Source organism: Onychomys torridus, chromosome 14 (assembly GCF_903995425.1).
Source record: "Onychomys torridus chromosome 14, mOncTor1.1, whole genome shotgun sequence".
Classification (NCBI taxonomy): domain Eukaryota; kingdom Metazoa; phylum Chordata; class Mammalia; order Rodentia; family Cricetidae; genus Onychomys; species Onychomys torridus.
This window is the reverse complement of record NC_050456.1, coordinates 45,201,527-45,220,783: the sequence shown is the minus strand read 5'-3', so window position 1 is coordinate 45,220,783 and position 19,257 is coordinate 45,201,527. Positions and strand designations below refer to the sequence as shown.

At 50.4% G+C, this 19,257-nt stretch overlaps 1 protein-coding gene across 1 annotated transcript in view; it reads left to right on the top strand.

Annotated features, from left to right (window-relative positions):
- Sptb (spectrin beta, erythrocytic) overlaps positions 1-19,257 on the top strand; it is a 125,706-nt gene that overhangs the window by 78,151 nt on the left and 28,298 nt on the right. Inside the window, exons 9-21 of the mRNA XM_036206600.1 lie at positions 259-446; positions 2,100-2,217; positions 3,041-3,199; positions 4,183-4,485; positions 5,090-5,240; positions 6,062-6,932; positions 8,359-8,496; positions 14,213-14,969; positions 15,314-15,516; positions 15,624-15,714; positions 16,500-16,646; positions 18,075-18,338; positions 18,689-18,895. Of these exons, the coding sequence (XP_036062493.1) occupies positions 259-446; positions 2,100-2,217; positions 3,041-3,199; positions 4,183-4,485; positions 5,090-5,240; positions 6,062-6,932; positions 8,359-8,496; positions 14,213-14,969; positions 15,314-15,516; positions 15,624-15,714; positions 16,500-16,646; positions 18,075-18,338; positions 18,689-18,895 (3,597 nt within the window). The remainder of the gene's footprint in view (positions 1-258; positions 447-2,099; positions 2,218-3,040; positions 3,200-4,182; positions 4,486-5,089; positions 5,241-6,061; positions 6,933-8,358; positions 8,497-14,212; positions 14,970-15,313; positions 15,517-15,623; positions 15,715-16,499; positions 16,647-18,074; positions 18,339-18,688; positions 18,896-19,257) is intronic.

Sequence of the window (19,257 nt, the reverse complement as noted above, 5' to 3'; positions counted from 1 at the left end):
GGGGTGGGGTACCACTGAACCTCAGCACAGTCAGTGCAGGAGAGGACTTCATCCACTTCTCGTCCATTCATTTAGCAATGTGGGATCTTGGGGAACAAACCCAACCTAGAACACTAACAGACCTCGAGACCCACAAGAGCCCCAGGATAATCCACACCGATGGTAGGCCTCGTTGTTGGCATCGTTGGTGGCCTTGTTGGTGGCATCGTTGGTGGCAAATCCCTTCTGATTAGAATGAGTAACAAGGCGATTCCCTAGGTCATTGACCACGCCATCGAGACCGAGAAGATGATTGAAAAGTATAGTGGGCTAGCCTCAGACCTGCTCACCTGGATCGAGCAAACCATTAACGTCCTGAACAGCCGCAAGTTTGCCAACTCGTTGAGCGGTGTCCAACAGCAACTACAGGCCTTCAGCACCTACCGTACTGTGGAGAAGCCACCCAAGTAAGGGCCTGGCACGTAGGAGGGTGGTCAGTCCTCAGGAGCTGAAAAAGTCAAGAGCTGGGGAGTGGGTCCTTCTATGAGGCACGTCCTTGAGTTCCATAGCTGGACATCTGTCCTCTGCTCTGTGTCTTACCTGGCCACCTCACTTCCATACCATCCATAGCTTATGGACATTGATGAGTTAACTTTTGATTATAGACAAAGAAAGTGCTTTTCTAGACTCCCAAGGCCAACAGAGGAGCCTCTGAAGGCTTCTTTGGAGAGCCAGTGCTGGATAACTCCTTAGTCTGTTGCCTGAGCCATGGGTTTCTTTTCAGGTAATGACTTCTGTGTTATCAGCCCCTGAGTGCCCTGTGTTGGGCCTTGTGAGCATCAAGTATATCCATCTTTCTCCATTCCACCTGTTACTGTTCATCAGCAAAGCACTAAGCCTGCTTCTGAGGAGCTCTGCCCCCACGCCACCACATATGTGCACACACATCCACACATGCACATGTAACCAACCGTGCACACACTTGTGCATGCATATATAATGAACATAAGCACACACATATACAACCACACACGCAGGTGTGCAGGCACATACAGATACAGCCATGCATCTATGTATATACAAATATTCACAACCATGCAACACATGCACACAGGTGGGAGTGCTCACAGGTATGCAGGCGCACGCACACACATGCGTGCATTTCCAAATATACACACGTTGTAAACATGCACATGCATATACGCATCAGGAATTCCAGGCTCTCTGCTCGTCTACCTCTGAAGAGACGCTTCTAGTTTATCAATGATGCCTTCTGTTTCTTCCTCCCTGTCTCACCTCACACTTAGCATTCAAGTCTCTCAGATAGGGAAAAATGAGACACCGAGCCCAGGATGTTCTGTAACTCTGGATCTGGTTTCTGGTCTGACACTAACCCACTTTTAAAGTCCTAAATTCAGTACCGACATGAGGCCCAGTAAACAGGGTATGTGACCTCAGGGCCTAAGGCTTCCTGAGCACTCTGAGCACTGAGTTATGTTCACAGATGAGTCCTCAGTGCTGTGTTCAGGAGTAGAGGGCAGACTCTTGGTACATGAAGAAGTATGACAGTGCACCATTATTTGGACCCTGTCCTCTCCATGCACAAAGCCCAGCCCTTCCTGGCCCCTTGAACACATCTGGCCTATAGGATCTGGGAGATCCGGCTTATAGAGACTGGAGTCAAGGTTGCTTTCCATGCATTATGTTCTTGAGGAAACCATGCTGCTTCTAAGGCTTTATTGACTAAAAACAACTGGTCTGGAAAGCCTTCATTTGTAGGACAGAGAAGGGTTTCTTGGTGGGGCTTGGTAAAACTTGGTATTTATTGGAGTTGCCAGAATATTCCAGTTAGCTTTCCCAATGGAAGCACACGAATGCTCTGATAGGCATGGCATCTTCTCTGAATTGAGCTGTAAAGATGCAAACTCTTATCTGATCTCTCCAGGGAGTGGCAGATGTCTTAGCAGGGGAGTAGATCTGTCTGTGTCTTTCCTTCTTTGTTTTTAAGGGACATGCATTGCTTTCCAAGATCTGGGATGTCAGGGTTTTCGTACTGACTGCAGCAAACAGTGTGTCTAAGGGAACCTCAACACCAGTATCCCCAATTCTGTTCCCCACAGGTTTCAGGAGAAGGGGAATCTGGAAGTCCTCCTGTTCACCATCCAATCCAGGATGAGAGCCAACAACCAGAAAGTGTACACGCCCCATGATGGGAAGCTAGTGTCCGACATCAACCGGGTACTGGGACAGTGTCAATTGCCCGTCTGCATTCCTGAGGAGGATATGGGAGTAGTCACTGAGCAAGGCTAGACCAGGCCACTTGATTTGGCATTAACTACATGCTGGGAGAGTCATTTGAAGGTGTCTGTAAGAGTTCAGACTCAGCCGGGCGGTGGTGGCACACGCCTATAATCCCAACACTCGGGAGGCAGAGGCAGGCGGATCTCTGTGAGTTTGAGGCCAGCCTGTGCTACAGAGTAAGTTCCAGGAAAGGTGCAAAGTTACACAGAGAAACCCTGTCTCGAAAAACCAAAACCAAAAAAAAAAAAAAAAAAAAAAAAGAGTTCAGACTCACTTTCTACCCTTCACAGTCTCTTTAGGTACCCAGAACCATTCTTTGGGGCCATTTTTGGTAGCCTGTCCTCTACCGAACCTTGAGTTTGTCTTGGAGTCTAGAATGTTAATTACTTATGACAGAGGGGAAATGCTGTGGGACATTTCAGAGGTTTGGAGACTTCGCACCATCTGGAAGCTCTAACAGGATGGAGGTGGCTATTTAGTCCACAAGGATTTGCTGAGCATCTACAGAGGTGGAAACCATTATCTTATTAGGCCAGTGTCTGAGGCAGGCTTAGGGGAGGTGTAACTGGGAAGTCTAACTGGTCTGGCCCGGACAAAAAAAAAAATCAAAGGATATTATCAAACTTTAATCTGCAACCACCGTATCCCATAGTGGCAGGATCTCCCTGGATTCATACAGTCACCCAGTATCAACTGAAAGAGACGACCCCAAGCCCACATATTCTTCCCATTCCCCAAGAATTCTCCTTTGCCCATGCAGGCCTGGGAGAGCCTGGAGGAAGCAGAGTACCAAAGGGAGCTGGCCCTGAGGAGCGAGCTCATTCGGCAGGAGAAACTGGAACAGCTAGCGCGGCGCTTTGATCGAAAGGCAGCCATGAGAGAGACGTGGCTCAGTGAAAACCAGCGCCTGGTGACCCAGGTAAGGGGGCGTGCCGGGGCAGGAGAGGGGACGTGCTTTGGACCACTGACCACAATGGCACTGGAGCCCAAGCCAGTCTTAGCAGCAGCCACATAAGCCCCTCCTCAGCCTTGCAAGTGTTTGGTTGGATAAAACCTACATGTGAAAAGAACCCCTAGGATATATTAAGTCTCTCTCTTTCTCTTTGTCCCACTATCTATCTGTCATTAGAGGTCCAACCCTGGACCTTACAACACAAAAAGCAGCATTCCGGCACTGAGTTACACTCCCAACCCATATTAAGTCTCCATCTTAGAATAGAACCTCACGTACTAGAACGGGCCCCCCAACATGTCTTGTGTAGGCTGTAACATCAATAGACCCAGGAGTCAGAGTTGATATTAATGATTCTTCTCTGGGAACAGGATTAAATCAGAGTGTGCCTTTGGTTTCTTGGCCTCCAGGTCTGGGGACATATTTCACGGGCTAACAGTGAACCCCAGGGCTGATTCTTCATCAGAGCATCTGTTCCCTCCCACTTAGAGCTTAGAATCAAATTAAATTCTGTCTGTTAAGGGGATAGCGAGTGTTCTAAGAGCATTGGAGAGTGTACGTGCGCCCCAGATAGTGTGTGGGTAAACCATCTGTTTGCGTGGATGAGACATGCTAGTCTAAGCCGCCCTGCCTGCCCAGAAATGGACCGGTCCTCATAAGGCAGGGTGGGAAGTACCAGCAGGTCACCAGAGGACTCTAATGAACACATAGCCTCACCTGCATGTGTGGCGCAGAGAGTCAAAGTGGGGGTGTTTAGAGGTACTTGTGAGACATTCAGAAACTGCTCTGATAGACAGACAGCAGGGGAAGGCAGAGATAACGGCTTTGTAGAAATGTGCTGTTCCCATCCGGCAGCTGGGCTTCAGGGACCCGCTGCTTCTGAGCCTGGGGGACTCTGACTGAGCTGCTCTTTTGTTTGATTGTTGATTGTTTTTTCCTCCTGGGGGCAGGATAACTTTGGGTACGACCTGGCAGCTGTGGAGGCCGCCAAGAAGAAGCATGAAGCCATTGAGACCGACGCAGCTGCCTATGAGGAGCGGGTAAAGGCCCTGGAGGATCTGGCCCAGGAGCTCGAGAAAGAGAATTACCATGACCAGAAGCGCATCATAGCCCGGAAGGACAACATCCTCCGTCTGTGGAGCTACCTGCAGGAGCTGCTGCGATCCCGGCGCCAGAGGCTCGAGGCCACCCTGGCGCTGCAGAAGCTCTTCCAGGACATGCTACACAGCATCGACTGGATGGATGAGATCAAGGTGGGCCTGAGGCTGCCCGTAGCCACCCCATTATAGTCAGCATGTGTTTTCTTCCATACCTGCCCTCTGGTTATATCTCTAAGTCACAATGAGAAAGGACAATGATGTCACTAGCCCATGTTCACAATATCCCCAATAACCCAGGAACCTTGGGGTAGTGATTGCACAAGCTCCATCCTACGGGAATTAGAAGAGATTAAGTGTTAATGAAAACCTGGAGAATCCAGCTCCAAGTAATTGGGACTTGACTCTGGTTCAAATCCAGACTCCTCTGCACAGGGGAAACCAAAGAAGTCTGAATTATCTCCCTCTGCTCCAGGAGGTCTTGGGTGAAAGTAAGCATGAAATTGACCATGGGCTTTCTAAAAATAAACATGCCCAGGCAACAGACCTCGAAGAGGATGATATAGATGAGTGTGAAGCTTGAGATTTTGTAGGGCATTCCATGGAAGATTCCAGAGGGCACCCTCTTGTAGGAAATCCTCTGCGGCATCTCCTGTCCCAAGCAGCAGGCGCCTCCCCGCTGTATCCACGACCCCAGGCTAAGATGCACACACACCCTCTGGAGGGTCCGTTCTCCTCATTTGCTGTTGCCCGTTGCCAGGCTCACATCTTGTCTGCTGAGTTCGGGAAGCACTTATTAGAGGTGGAAGACCTGCTTCAGAAGCACAAGCTAATGGAGGCCGATATTGCTATCCAGGGGGACAAAGTGAAGGCCATCACAGCAGCCACCCTGCAGTTCACTGAGGGGAAAGGTGAGGCCAAGGGTGTCCCCTCTGCTGAGGCCTCTGACGCTAGATCCTGTCCTCTGGCCCCTCTCCCCACTTGGGTAAATCTAGAACCACCTTTAGGATTCTGCCTCTTTCCTTGGGTGGTGTCATGCAAAACTTGAAGGGTGACGGTGCTCTCCAGAGGGCCAGCTGTTTTGGCAGCCCACAGTCAGACAGATGACCATAAGCACCATAAGCTGTCGTCTGTCTTCTCTTCTTTTTGCTGGTGTCTGACACTGTGTTTCTGGTTTCTTGTCTTAAATAAGAGAGTTCACTGCCTCCTGGAAATCTTGAACTGAGCTTTTTAAAAACCTCATGCTATGTTGTACATTACTACTAAGAACTGACTTAACTTTTAACTTTTAATCTCCCTCATTCCTGAAGCTTGGTGGGAGCCAGTTATAAAGAATCTGGCCTGGCCTGGCGGTGGTGGCGCACGCCTTTAATCCCAGCACTCGGGAGGCAGAGGCAGGTGGATCTCTGTGAGTTTGAGGCCAGCCTGGTCTACAAAGCTAGTCCAGGACAGGCTCCAAAAGCTACAAAGAAACCTTGTCTCTAAAAAACAACAACAACAACAACAACAACAAAAAGAATCCGGCCTGTCCTCCAAGTAACTGGCTAGGAATCCATGCCAAAGGGCCTCGAAGGGCTGGAGACACAACTCACGGGTAGAGCATTTGCCTACCGCACACCAGGTCCCCGAGACCCTAAGAGATGGAAGCTTTAGGACTGTGTGGTTCTGACCTCCCACTTAGCAGTCAATGAATCTCTTCCCTGTCTTCATCTTCCTCCTCCTGTTCCTCCAGGGTACCAGCCCTGTGACCCCCAGGTCATCCAGGACCGTGTCAGCCACCTGGAGCAGTGTTTCAGTGAGCTCAGCAACATGGCCACCGGCCGGAAGGTGCAGCTGGAGCAGTCCAAGCGACTCTGGAAGTTCTTCTGGGAGATGGATGAGGCCGAGAGCTGGATCAAGGAGAAGGAGCAGATCTACTCCTCCCTGGACTACAGCAAGGATCTGACCAGTGTGCTCCTCTTACAGCGTAAGCACAAGGCCTTTGAGGATGAGCTCCGTGGGCTGGATGCCCATCTGCAGCAGATCTTCCAGGAGGCTGAGGGTATGGTGGCCCAAAAGCAGTTTGGGCATCCACAGATCGAGAACCGCGTCAAGGAGGTATCGGCCCAATGGGACCACCTGAAAGAGCTGGCCAACTTTCGAAAGAAGGACCTGCAGAACGCCGAGGACTTCTTCCAGTTCCAAGGCGATGCAGACGACCTGAAGACTTGGCTGCAAGGTGCTCACCGGCTGCTCTCCGGTGAAGATGTCGGGCAAGACGAAGGCGCCACAAGAGCCCTGGGAAAGAAGCACAAGGAGTTTCTGGAGGAGCTGGAGGAGAGCCGAGGGGTGATGGAGCATTTGGAGAGCCAAGCCCAAGGCTTCCCTGAGGAGTTCAGAGACTCCCCAGATGTCACAAGCCGTCTTCAGACCCTCAGGAAGCTCTACGAGCAGGTGCTGGCTCAGGCAGAACGGCGCGGACAGAGGCTGCAGGATGCCCTGGACTTGTACACGGTGTTTGGGGAGTCGGATGCCTGTGAGCTGTGGATGAGCGAGAAGGAGAAGTGGCTGAACCAGATGGATATCCCGAACACCCTGGAGGACCTGGAGGTGGTGCAGCACAGGTCAGAGGTCTCTGCTCGCCTCCCACCACTAGACCCAGCAGGGGTCTCTTCGAGAGACCAGTACTTAAAGTGCAGGCATAGGAATTGAGTTTTGGTCTGACTTGGGGAGGGCAGTTAGGGGGAACGGCTCCAATACTTCATCCACTGGTGCCTTCAAAGTTCCTAAGACAAAGGGGATTTGTCTTTATTCAGTTGCTCCTCAGCTATAGCAGCCTTTGCTCAGGTGAATTCTGAGCGTAGAACACAGGCAAAATGGAGGTGTCGTGTACATGGGGGCTGAGGGGGCTGGGACTCTGTCATCTCTAACTCTATGCTAGTCCCTAAGCCAGAGAACTCCAAGGGTCACAGTCACCAGTTGATAAACAAGTTTCTGAGGCAACTACTTTGACTTCCGGTGTTCTGATTCCATCAGCACCCTGGATAGGGGTGGGGGAAAGTTCACCCTGTGTGTGTGTTGGGGGGGGGGGCGTTGTGGCATGCTCAGGCTGATGGGGGTGGCTGGTTTTAAGGAAGTAGATGGAGGGATGTTCCCACTATGATTAGGGGACATGCTCAGGCTGCATGTGAGTGGGATGTTCAGGCTGTGGAGGGGGCGTGTCTGTGGATGGAGGAGTGGTCAGATGATGGACAGGAGGTGTGTTCCAGCTGTGGAGGGGGGCAGGCGTTCAGGCTTGGCAGCATCTTCGCAGCCTAGCATGTAATCCAAGCGTCATGGGGCAGGAGGAGCTACTCCCTGGAGTGGTGCCAAGGTATTTCCTACACTCATGCCAGAGCGCTGGTTCTCAGCCTTCCTAATGCGACCCTTGAATACAGTTCCTCATGGTGTGGTGGCCCCCAGCCATAAAATGTTTTGTTGTGACTCCATGACTGTAATCTTGCTACTGTTATGAGTTGACAAAGGGCCATTCAACCCCCAAGGAGTCTCGACCCACAGGCTGGGCACCACTGTGCTGGAGGATGCTGGACTCTCACCAGGAGGAGTTGGCCTTCTTCCCTAGCAGCCATCCCTTCCCCATCCCAGCAGTGAAGCATCTGAGGGAAGGATGGCTTCAGCCAGCATTCCTGGGCACCAGAATGAGGGTAGAACAGAAACCAAGACGATGGAGGTGTGGCAGATGGTCCTGGGGGTGACTGACTCCTTTGCCAACCCCAACACTATAACCCCTTACAGGCTTTTCGGTGGAGCTGTTACCTGGAGAGTAAAGAAGCATCTCCTAACTTGGTCCAGAAATACCCAGACATGACATTGAACCTATTGAACCAAAAGTTAGGGTGTACTAGCCTGTCTGCCTCGCTCCCTCCCCTGGACAAAACACTCAGGATGTGGCGTGAGGAACCAAGGGCTGCACATCCGGAGACTGGGAACAGCTGGAAACCAGTGGTTCCACTGCCACTCACTGCTCCTTGTGTTCTCCATCCTCATCAGGTTTGACATCCTGGACCAGGAGATGAAGACTTTGATGGCTCAGATTGACGGTGTGAACCTTGCTGCCAACAACCTGGTAGACAGTGGCCACCCACGCAGTGGGGAGGTGAAGCAGTACCAGGATCGCCTGAACAAGAGGTGGGGAGTGGGCAGGGCTTGGCTCTGGGGCGTTTTCTCCTAGCACCCGACATACACCTAGAGAAATGGCCCCAGCTTTAAGTGTCCCTGTTTTTCTCTGCCAATCTCGTTTGCTAGTATTGGGGCTACAGAAGTAAGCGGGAAATCGGTGCTACTGTAAGTGTCGTGGAGGAGAGAGTGTCTTAAGGAGGAGAGTGGGTGTCCATGCATCTATGATGAAAGGGACAGAAATGAGTGCGCAGACCATTAGTAGGCCACGTGGTACTTTGCCATATTTCCCTAGACGTTCCTGGACATGAGAAATTGCTTTCTCAGAGTTCTTAAGTACTGTCCATAAAAGAACGTCCCTGCCTGTGCCAAAATGCAGCATCGATTATAAGGCTGGCTTGAGCAAAGAGAATTAGCAGGCCGCCTTGAGCGAGCTTCAGGACTGGAACAAAAAGCAGGCCCCAAGGAGCCTTTAGAGAGGGGCTGCTTTCAGAGCAGGGCATAATTGCTCATCAGTTCCTGGAGGATCTTTGAGGACAGAGCAAATGCTTGCATTCTCTGCTTTTACCTCGACTTGCACATGCAACGCCACACGCTCACTCCCTCTCCCTAACCCTTGCTCGCCCCTTCCAGGTACTTGTGCATGAGCTTTGTTCTGCTTAAGGCAGTTCAGAATGTAGACTTAGGGGCTAGTCAGCTGTAAAAAAAAAAAAAAAAAAAAGCCGTGGGGACTGCTGAGAGCCTGTTGGGAACCCCAAGCTGAAAGGGATGCTCTGGAGCCACTGGAATGGGGCTCACCATCTATCTTAGCATCCAAGGCTGGGGTCTGCAAGTCTGATTCAAAGAAGGATGCCTCTTTATTAGGCGTATAGTTATTGTCTATGTATGTATGTAAGTATGTATGAGAGAGAGAGAGAGAGAGAGAGAGAGAGAGAGAGGTTTTTGGAGCTGCTTTTTAAGTGAAACAATTAGATCAGTTTAAACCAGAGAAACTCCCAGGCAGGAAGAACTTGCCAGCCATGCAGTACATTGCAGTCCCAGCATGCTGACATTTGCAAAGGCTAAGCCATGCCCCACCCACCTCAACTGGAAAACTTCCAGGCGGTTGCCATTCTCAGGTTAGAGAAGAGCTGAGGCACAGAATGATGAGATAGTTTCCATTAAGTCTAAGAGTTGAGAGGCCTGGAAACCCATCCCATCCAGCAGAGAAGGGAAGGCCACTTCTCGACAACCATGTAACTCACCCCACTTGGGACCAACTCCTTTGGTTAGACTGTGTGGACTGATGTTGAATGGTGGAAATCTGTCTCCTTGGAATTTTGACGTGTTGTGGATTCTGGCTTAGCTCCTCGGAGACAGCAAGACATGTCCCAATCCATCTCACATTCACTCTATACCCCCACCTCAGGGCCGCTTCCCCAACTCCGCTCCTCTCTGTGGATGTGCTTATTCTTCCAACTACATATTCCAAATCCTGGCCATGCTTAGCCCAGGCTAGGCTCATTTATTTACCAGTTGAAAATACTCCTGCCTTCCTCTGGTTCTGGGCTTTGCATCCTACCTTGTGTTTATTAAAGATTTAGTCATTTTTGTGTGTGTGTATGTATATATGTGTACCATATTCACACCTGTTCCCTCAGAGGTCAGAAGAGGGAATTCTATCCCGTGGAATTGGAGTTCTAAAAGGTTGTGAGCTGTTGCCATTTGGGTGCTGGGAACTGAACCCAGGTCCTCTGCAAGAGCAGCCAGTGCTCTTAACCACTGAGGCATCTCTCCAGGCCCTCTTACCTTGTATTTATAATTAACAGTTCTGAAATGCTTAACACCAGAAATACCTTATTGGAAATGTGTCATTAGGCAGTTTTGCCACTGTGCGAGCATCATAGAATTGTACTGATGTAACCTCAGGGGCATAAATGCTACATGCCTGGGCTGTGTGGTCCATATTCTGTTGCTTCAAGACCATAGTGAACAAAACAGCATAAGATAGCTGGGGATGTAAGTTAACGGTACAGTGTACTTAGCATGCACAAGGATCTGGGTTCAATCCCCGGTACCACCATTAAAAAACTAGATCCAGATTCTGTCAAACATCAGGAAAGTGATGCAGATAAACATAAGCGTATAAAGCAGGGTCTGGCAAACACAGCATACTGTTTACAAAAAAAAAAAAAAAAAATTAAGTGAAATATACACCCAAAATAACAGTCAGAAGCATAGTGTAGTGAATACATAAACCAATAGCATATCCTCATTCATCCTCATCAAACACAAAACAGAGAGAGCAAAGAGGAAGTAGGGCAAGACCCACTCCTCCAAAGGCTCCCCAGCCTCCCCAGACAGGGCCCCCAGCTGGGGACCAAGTGTTCGAATGCCCAAGTCTGTGAGGGCATTTCTATTTCAAACCACCACATCCCACTCCCTGACCCCAGAGACTCACGCCATATCACAATGCAAAATGCATTTAGTCCCACTTCCAAAGTCCCACAGCCTCTGAGTCTCAAGACTGTCTAAAAGTCCTAAGTCTTGGGTTAAGGATTTAGCTCAGTGGTAGAGCACTGAATATGCATTTCCATTCTGAAAGGGAGGAGTAGGGGGTACAGCGAAGAAATACCGGACCAAAGCGAAGCTCATTGAGCAGACTCCAAATCCCATAGCTCCAGGTCCCACGTCAAAGGCCTGGATGGCGCCACCTCTCTGGCTTTGCTGCCTGCATACTTCTCTCTCTTGGGCTGGTTCCACACCCTGTGGGTAGCTCTTGGCATCACCAACAACCTGGGGTTTCCACTACAACCCAGGCTTCACTCTTCCAGCTTCATGTAATGACCTCTTAAACCTCTTGCCCTCTCAGGGTCTCATGTAGGGTTTCCCTTGTCGCCTGCTCCCTGGAGTCAGTGGCTCTTTGAAACAATGGAGGAAGAATCCATGACCCCTTCATTCTTATATCCTCATGCCCTTCAGGTCAGCACCATGTAGAGGACACTGCTAAGTTAGGCTAGCAGCTTGAGATGGACCCTGATGCCTTGAACTGCATTAGCAGCGGCTTTTGTTTGCAATTAGAAACATGCACACACACACACACACACACACACACACACACACACACACACACACAAGCTTTATGCTCTCTTTCACAAGTTGGGGACTTCGTTGGATGGGGTCTTGCCCTGAGGGCACACTTCCCTTTATTCCAGTGCAGAAAAAGCCTCTCCTTCATGGCACTAATCTTACCAGCCTCTCCCAGCACATGCCTTAGCTGGAAGATTAAACTTCATGGTGCTCTTTTTTTCTCTCTGAACTGTACATTTTGTATTTCTTTCTGCCCCACTTGCTGACTTTCGTTGTAAACCTGCATAAGCACTATCAATAATACCCAGGCCACAGACTGGACAAACATTATATAGTCTTGAAATTTCCTTCACTGAAGAAATTAGGTCATTACTGTTAAATTTAGCCTCAGGCAACTTCTCATGACATGGGCATTTGCCAAAATATTACTGGAATGGTCTCTGAGCCAGATGCTGTTAATGGCCTTGCTTTCCTCTGAAACCTCTTGAGTTGGGCCTCTCAGGTCCGAATTTGCTCTTAGCACAGTCTTCCAGGCTGCTACTAGAGTGCCCTGTTAAACTCTACTTACAATATTCAACTGCTTTTCTAGTCTGAAGTTCCAAAGTCTTCCCTTCATATTCCTCCAAAAAATGCCATGGTCGGGTTCTTCAGAGAAACAGCCGATTTCTGCTACTATTGTGGTGATAAGACACCATGACCAAGGCAACGTATGAAAGGGAGGGTTTATTTGGGCTTCCGGCTCCAGAGGGATAAGAAGGAGGGATATGGTAGGAAGGCATGCTGCAAGCGGAAGGCAGGACAGTGGAGCAGGAAGCTGAGAGCTCATACTCTAAACCCTAAGCAGAAAGCAGAAAGAGTGAACAGGAAGTGTGGTGGGACTATAAACACTCGAACCGGGTCCAAGGTCTTCCTCAAACAAGGCTCTACCCCCATCCCCGAAGGTTCCACAACTCCCCCAGACAGTGCCAGCAACAGGGAAGCAAGTGTTCAACTCCCTGAGCTTAGGGAGGGCCTTTCTCGTTCAAACTACCACACAAGAGTTCAGTTTACTCTCATGAGCTACATATTCTTATGGTGTACAGCGAGTGAGTAAGCTTGGACCAGTGGTCCGCCCTGGCTGATGGGCACCTCTTCTAAAGAGGTTTATTGGCTGCCTCGGACTAACTGAAGGACTCCAGGCCATTCGCCAGACCTCAGTCTACTTCCCATTTCATAGCTGTGTCGCACCTGAAGGTCCATGTGGCTGCACTCTGTCATAGTCCTATCTGGGGTCTTCCTCTCTCCCTTCCTCCCTTTCCTCTCTTTTCGCCAGCCCGATTCCCTGTTTGTTTTCAGGCCCTAGGGTACTTTGAATATGACCTTGGGCATTTTCAAACTTCCTCTAGGGAAGCTGGGGACTATCCTGAAGCATTCTTAATAATGTGAGCGTTCTAGATATCTCCAACATTTCTAAAACTCTAGGGAAATTGTATGCAGGTGCTCTTTGAGTCGTGATGGGGTTACAACCCGATAAACCCATTGTATATTGTTAGTATCATAAGCAGAAAATGCATTTGCAGCGGCAAATGGGTAACAGAGCTTGCTATGCAAACAAGAGGACCCAAGTTCAAATCCCCAACACTCACATAAAAGCCAGGCAAGGCTAAGTGTAATTGTATTCCAAGCATGGGGATGGAGTGGGACAGAGACAGGCAACTGGTCTAGCCAGAACTGCTTCAGGTCTAATATGGGACTATCTCAAAAACTAAAAAGGGTCAGGCGGTGGTGGCGCACGCCTTTATTCCCAGCACTTGGGAGGCAGAGGCAGGCGGATCTCTGTGAGTTCGAAGCCAGCCTGAGCTACAGAGTGAGTTCCAGGACACACAGGCTCCAAAGCTACACAGAGAAACCCTGTCTCAAAAAAATAAATAAATAAATAAATAATAAAAATAAAAATAAAAAGGGGGTGGCAGAGGAAAACACCTGACATCATCCTGTGACCTCCACATATGCACACAGGGGGGCATGCCTCCGTACACACATGTGCACATAACACACACACACACACACACACACACACACACACACACACACACACGTGTGGCCGCTCACTGTGACCACCAGTCAAAGACCAGTCTTGGCATCTCAAAGCTGCCACACACCTCGCTTAGCAGCCGGCACAGTGTAGTGTTGGTTGTTCGTCCTGTGGTCACACGGCTGACTGGGAGCTGCAACCTGCTGCCACTGCCCAGTACCACCACAGTGTCATACCTGATACTTCCAGCTCAGGCAAGGGATGACATCAGAGCACAATTCCTACTAAATGTGTATCGCCTTCACACTAGCCAAAAGCCTAACCATCATAGATCCAAGACTGTTCACATTTGCCTGAAGTCCAGTTGAACACTGCATGTGGCTAGGATCATTTCATTATTTGACTCTTGAGAACCAAGAAAATCTGGTTCTCTGTTACATATATCTTAAGTAAAATTGGACAAGTTAGTTTTGTTTACCCACCAGTAGATATGGGGTTTGTTGGCTTGTTTTTTGTTTTTGTTTGTTTGTTTTTTGTTTTTGTAACATAGGAGGTCTGTGTGTGGGGAAGACTCGTGGGAAATATGAGAAGGGTTAAGGAACAGCATGGTATCTGTTTCCCCTTGGTCTGTGTCTCCTCTGGCAGATGGCAGGCCTTCCAGGCAGTGGTGTCTGAGCAAAGAGAGGCTGTGGACTCAGCTCTTCGAGTAAACAACTACTGTGTGGACTGTGAGGAGACCAGCAAGTGGATCATGGACAAGACAAAAGTTGTGGAGTCCACCAAGGACCTGGGGCAGGACCTGGCGGGTGTCATTGCCATCCAGCGCAAGTTGTCGGGGCTGGAGCGGGATGTCTTGGCCATCCGGGACCGTGTGAGTGCCCTGGAACGGGAGTCACAGTATCTGATGGAGTCACACCCCGAGCAGAAGGAGGACATTGGCCAGCGGCAAGTAGATGTTGAGAAGCTCTGGAAAGGCCTGCAAGATGCCTTGCAGGGTCAGGAGCTCTCCTTAGGGGAGGCCAGCAAGCTGCAGGCTTTCCTGCAGGAGCTGGATGACTTCCAGACCTGGCTGTCGATGACCCAAAAGGCAGTGGCCTCGGAGGACATGCCTGAGTCACTCCCAGAGGCTGAGCAGCTCCTACAGCAGCATGCAGCCATTAAGGAAGAGATTGATGCACACAAAGACAAGTACCACCAGGTCAAGGCCTCTGGGGAGAAGGTGATCGAAGGCCAGAGCGACCCGGAGTACCAGCTCCTGGGCCAGCGGCTAGAGGGCCTAGATGCTGGCTGGGATGCTCTGTGGCGGATGTGGGAGAGCCGAGGGCACACCCTCACCCAGTGCCTGGGCTTCCAAGAGTTCCAGAAAGATGCCAAGCAGGCTGAAGCCATCCTCAGCAACCAGGTAGGGAGATGCACACAGGGCTGGGGCACAGGAGTCCCTCAGAAGACCCACTAGTGGTGAACTCTTCATAGTCACCAGTCAAAGGAAATCCTCTCTGTTCCTTCCTCATCATGTCCCTTTCTGGTCCCGAGTCCCAAGCTGTCTTGTTTTGGGTTCATTCTGGAGCTAGAGAAGTGAGCCTTGCCCTGGATTACTGCCCTTCCACGTAGCTTCCACCACTGCCCCGGCTCCCTGCCCCGGGTGGGAATGGGAGGCCATGCCTGGGGAGCAAAACCCACTCTTTGCCCCCCGGCGCTCCTTCTTAGTCCATCCTCAGGCCTCCTCTGGAAACCTTGCCTTAACAGGAATACACTCTGGCTCACTTGGAGCCTCCAGATTCGCTGGCGGCTGCGGAGGCTGGGATCAGAAAGTTTGAGGATTTCCTAGGATCTATGGAAAACAACCGCCCTAAGGTCTTGAGTCCTGTGGACTCTGGAAACAAGCTGGTGGCTGAGGGCAACCTGTATTCAGACAAGATCCAGGAGAAGGTGCAGCTGATTGAAGACAGGTATGACCCCACGCTTAGGACCACGAGACCCTGTGCTACACTGGGGAGGGGGTTACCAGGCAAGTACCCCAGACCTGGTGCTAGTGTGGCCTCCCTTGCCTCCCCAGGCACAGGAAGAACAGTGAGAAGGCGCAGGAGGCTACGGTCCTCCTCAAAGACAACCTGGAGCTGCAGAACTTCCTCCAGAACTGCAAGGAGGTGAGGTCAACAGTTGGGGCGCTTCTCAGATTTCAGTCAGAAGGGCTCAGAGGTGAGAGGCCATAGGGTTCCCGTCTCACCCAAGACTGGTGGCCTAGACAGGGCTCTGGGCGAGGATGTGGGGTCTACACAGCACACACACGGGCCCCTAACAATGCCTTGCGGATGCTGCCTTGGGATCCGTAATGCTTTTGAGCATCTTCATTTTGTCCCGAGCCCTGGAGTTCGGGAACAGTTCTCAGCCCCAGGGCGAACAGACTGTTGGGCCCCCTGAGGGCCGATGGATAAGAACCTTGCAGAGGTCTGCCGATGGGACTCCCCACACGCAATGGGGCTCTCTCTGGCACCCTACTTGCTGTCATTTTAGGGTTTCTTCTCAGCCCATGTAACTCTGTTTCCATCTACCTTTGCCCTTGGTACAAGCCAGGCTTGGCGTGGTGCCGGACCATCTTAGAAGTATTGGACACACAACTCTCCTTTCCGCTTATTAATTGTAGTTGCTGTTAACCTCTTCTTCGTGTGACATCTTCTTAGTGTTTCTTAATTATTTATCACCTACCCATCTACTAAGAATGTGTTGAGTTACTCCAGCATCTCAGGCCTTGTCCTAGGGCCTGGAGCTGTGGAAAGAGCAAACTGATCTCACAACGACACACACTCCAGTGAGGAAGACCAGGGCATCCCCTTGACCTTCCCCCTCCGCAGCTAGCGGTGGGAGACTCATGATCCTGCCTTGCCAAAGTGGTACACTCAGAAGCCACGGGGCTTCCTGTGTCTGCCCACAGCTCACTCTCTGGATCAATGACAAGCTGCTGACATCTCCAGATGTCTCCTATGATGAAGCACGCAACCTTCACAACAAATGGATGAAGCACCAGGCGTTTATGGCAGAACTGGCTTCACATCAAGGGTGGCTTGAGAACATTGATGCGGTAAGTAGAGGGGTGAGTGGTAGGCGGTTCTCTGCTCAGATATGCTCCTCTGGCTGGGCCTTCATCCATGACACAGACACTGTCCTGCAGCTTTCTGGACTGTATAGAACTCGGCAGTGAAGATAAAAACCTCCTCTAAACAGTAATGAGAACTTTAGTGCTTCTGTTATGCCTAGACTCGTAAAGCCCGCTGAGGACAGTTGGGGTTCAGCATCCAGTAGCCAGGAGGCAGTCATCTCTGCTAGCCTTCCAGGACTGTCTTCCCTGCTGCTTCGATGGGCAAAACTACCCGGAAGCAGCCATTCATTGCCCTTGTGGATGGAACCATGGGGCCATTTAGACTCTCCAGTGGCACAGGTCAAAGTGGGCAGGAGTCACACCTGGGAATCACGTCCCTTTGCTCTCCTTTCCATGCCTGTCTAGGAAGAAGTAGGCCTAGTGTCCGCTGAAGCCAAGTGGTTAGGGCATAGCCTCTGGGGCCAGACTGGCTTCTCTTCCCTGCTCTCAGCTCTTCCTCACTGAAATGAGGACAATAGCTCTTACCAGTTGAGTTGTGAGCACTGCATGCTTGAAGACAGATAAAACACTCAGGACAGGGTTTGACGATTATGAGGCCACTGATAATATTGACCACTCTTAATAGATTATATGCCTAGAGTCAAGTCCTAGTACACTGTCCACACCCGAAACACAGACTTTTATGCAGGGAAACCAGGTCAGGCAGCCCCAGTGACCAGCCTATCCCTGAGGCAAAAATACTTCTTCCAGAACTTGGAAGAGGTTCCCATGCTATGAGTACCTAGCCCTGATCTGTTTATTAGTTTATTCATTATTATTAGTTTTTATGAGACAGGGTTTTGCTCTGTAGCCCAGGCGGGCCTTGAACTCATGATCTTCCCTGCTTCAGCCTCCTGAGTCTGGAGATTCCTGCTGTGTACCACTACACCTGATTCCTGGATGGATTTTGATTTTTTTTTTTTTATTCATTTCTTTCCTAGGGGAGGGATAACCAGGGATTAAACGTCTACTATTCAGTTGGAGCTCCCACCCTATCCCTTTTGGATTTTTAATTTTGAGACGGGGTCTCACTAAGTTGCCAAAGTTAGCTTTTAGTTCATTTTGTACATCAGGCCAGCCTTCAACTCACTGTGGGTAATAGGCCTGTGTTAGCAGGCTGGCTTCTGAGCGAATCTAGAGTATTTCTTTTAGGATCTCTCTGAGTCATTTGCCAAAACTCTGCTCTCCCTGCCCCACACTCCCCTGTAGATAACTTTAGAGGTTCAGAGTGTTTGGGTGGGGCCTCACCTAAGGTCTGTGTCAATTCCTGGCCTTACCGACCTCCCTTCAGGGCTTCTCTTGCAACCATGTGGAGTGGGGCCCCTCAAAAGCCACTGCAGCCGAGAGTGAGCTCTCCTCCTTCCCCTACAGGAAGGGAGGCAGCTGATGGGAGAGAAGCCCCAGTTCAAGGATGTGGTGTCAGAGAGGCTGGACGCCCTGCACAAGCTCTGGGATGAGCTACAGGCGACCACAAAGGCGAAGACGGAACAGCTCTCAGCTGCCCGGAGCTCTGACCTGCGCTTGCAGACCCATGCTGACCTTAACAAATGGATCGGCGCCATGGAGGACCAGCTACGATCAGATGACTTGGGCAAGGATCTGACCACTGTCAACCGGATGTTGGCTAAGTTGAAGGCATGTGAAATCAGGAGGCTGTAAAATCAGAGTATTGGAGTAGAAGGGATCTTAGGGAGCCAACCTGAAACTTTAAAAGTAAGCGTTCCTTCTGTTGGTATTATGCAGAAGTGCCTCCTGATTCAGAAGCCATCTCCTACCCTTTTGCAATGGGTAGGACAAGAATCTAGTAAAAAGATGCATGAGAAATATAGGAGGGAAAGACTGAGCAGAGGCAGCCAGGGAAACTTCCTGGAGGAGGCTGTACTTTAAAAGGGCCTCACAGGATGGTGGAAAATAAGTGGGTGGGTGGAGGGACAGCCCGTGTCCAGGTGTCACAGACAGTACTGACCCTGTTTCCTGTGTCCCAGCGAGTGGAGGACCAAGTGAATTTGCGGAAGGAGGAACTGGAGGAACTTTTTGCCGATGCCCCCTCGCTGGGAGCCGAGGCAGGAGACACAGACATGAGCATCGAAAGGCGGTTCCTAGACCTTCTAGAACCTCTGGGGAGGAGGAAGAAGCAGCTGGAATTATCCAAAGCCAAGCTACAGATCAGTCGGGACTTGGAGGATGAGACGGTGAGTGGGCTGCAGCCTCTCTACCCCGAGAGCTGAGGTGCCAGCTGCCACGGGGGTAGCTGGCTGCTGTCCAGAGCAATCTTGGCAGCAGATGACTGGTCATCTTGCCCCTCACCTCATAGGGTTGCATTGGAGAGTGCACTAAATAGAAAAATCAGGGCGGGCACCATTTGGATGGTAATTTACAAGTCACTTGTTAGTACTGGTCAGTCAGAGTTTGGGAACAAGATCCCACTTGAACAGGTTATTTGGAAACTTAGTTTGAAATATCTGTCTATAAAATGGGGGTGTTGGGAAGAGCTGGGCAGCACCTTATCTGGCTCTTTGGGGGGTTCTGGAAAGGGGTGGCTGTCTGTGGTTAT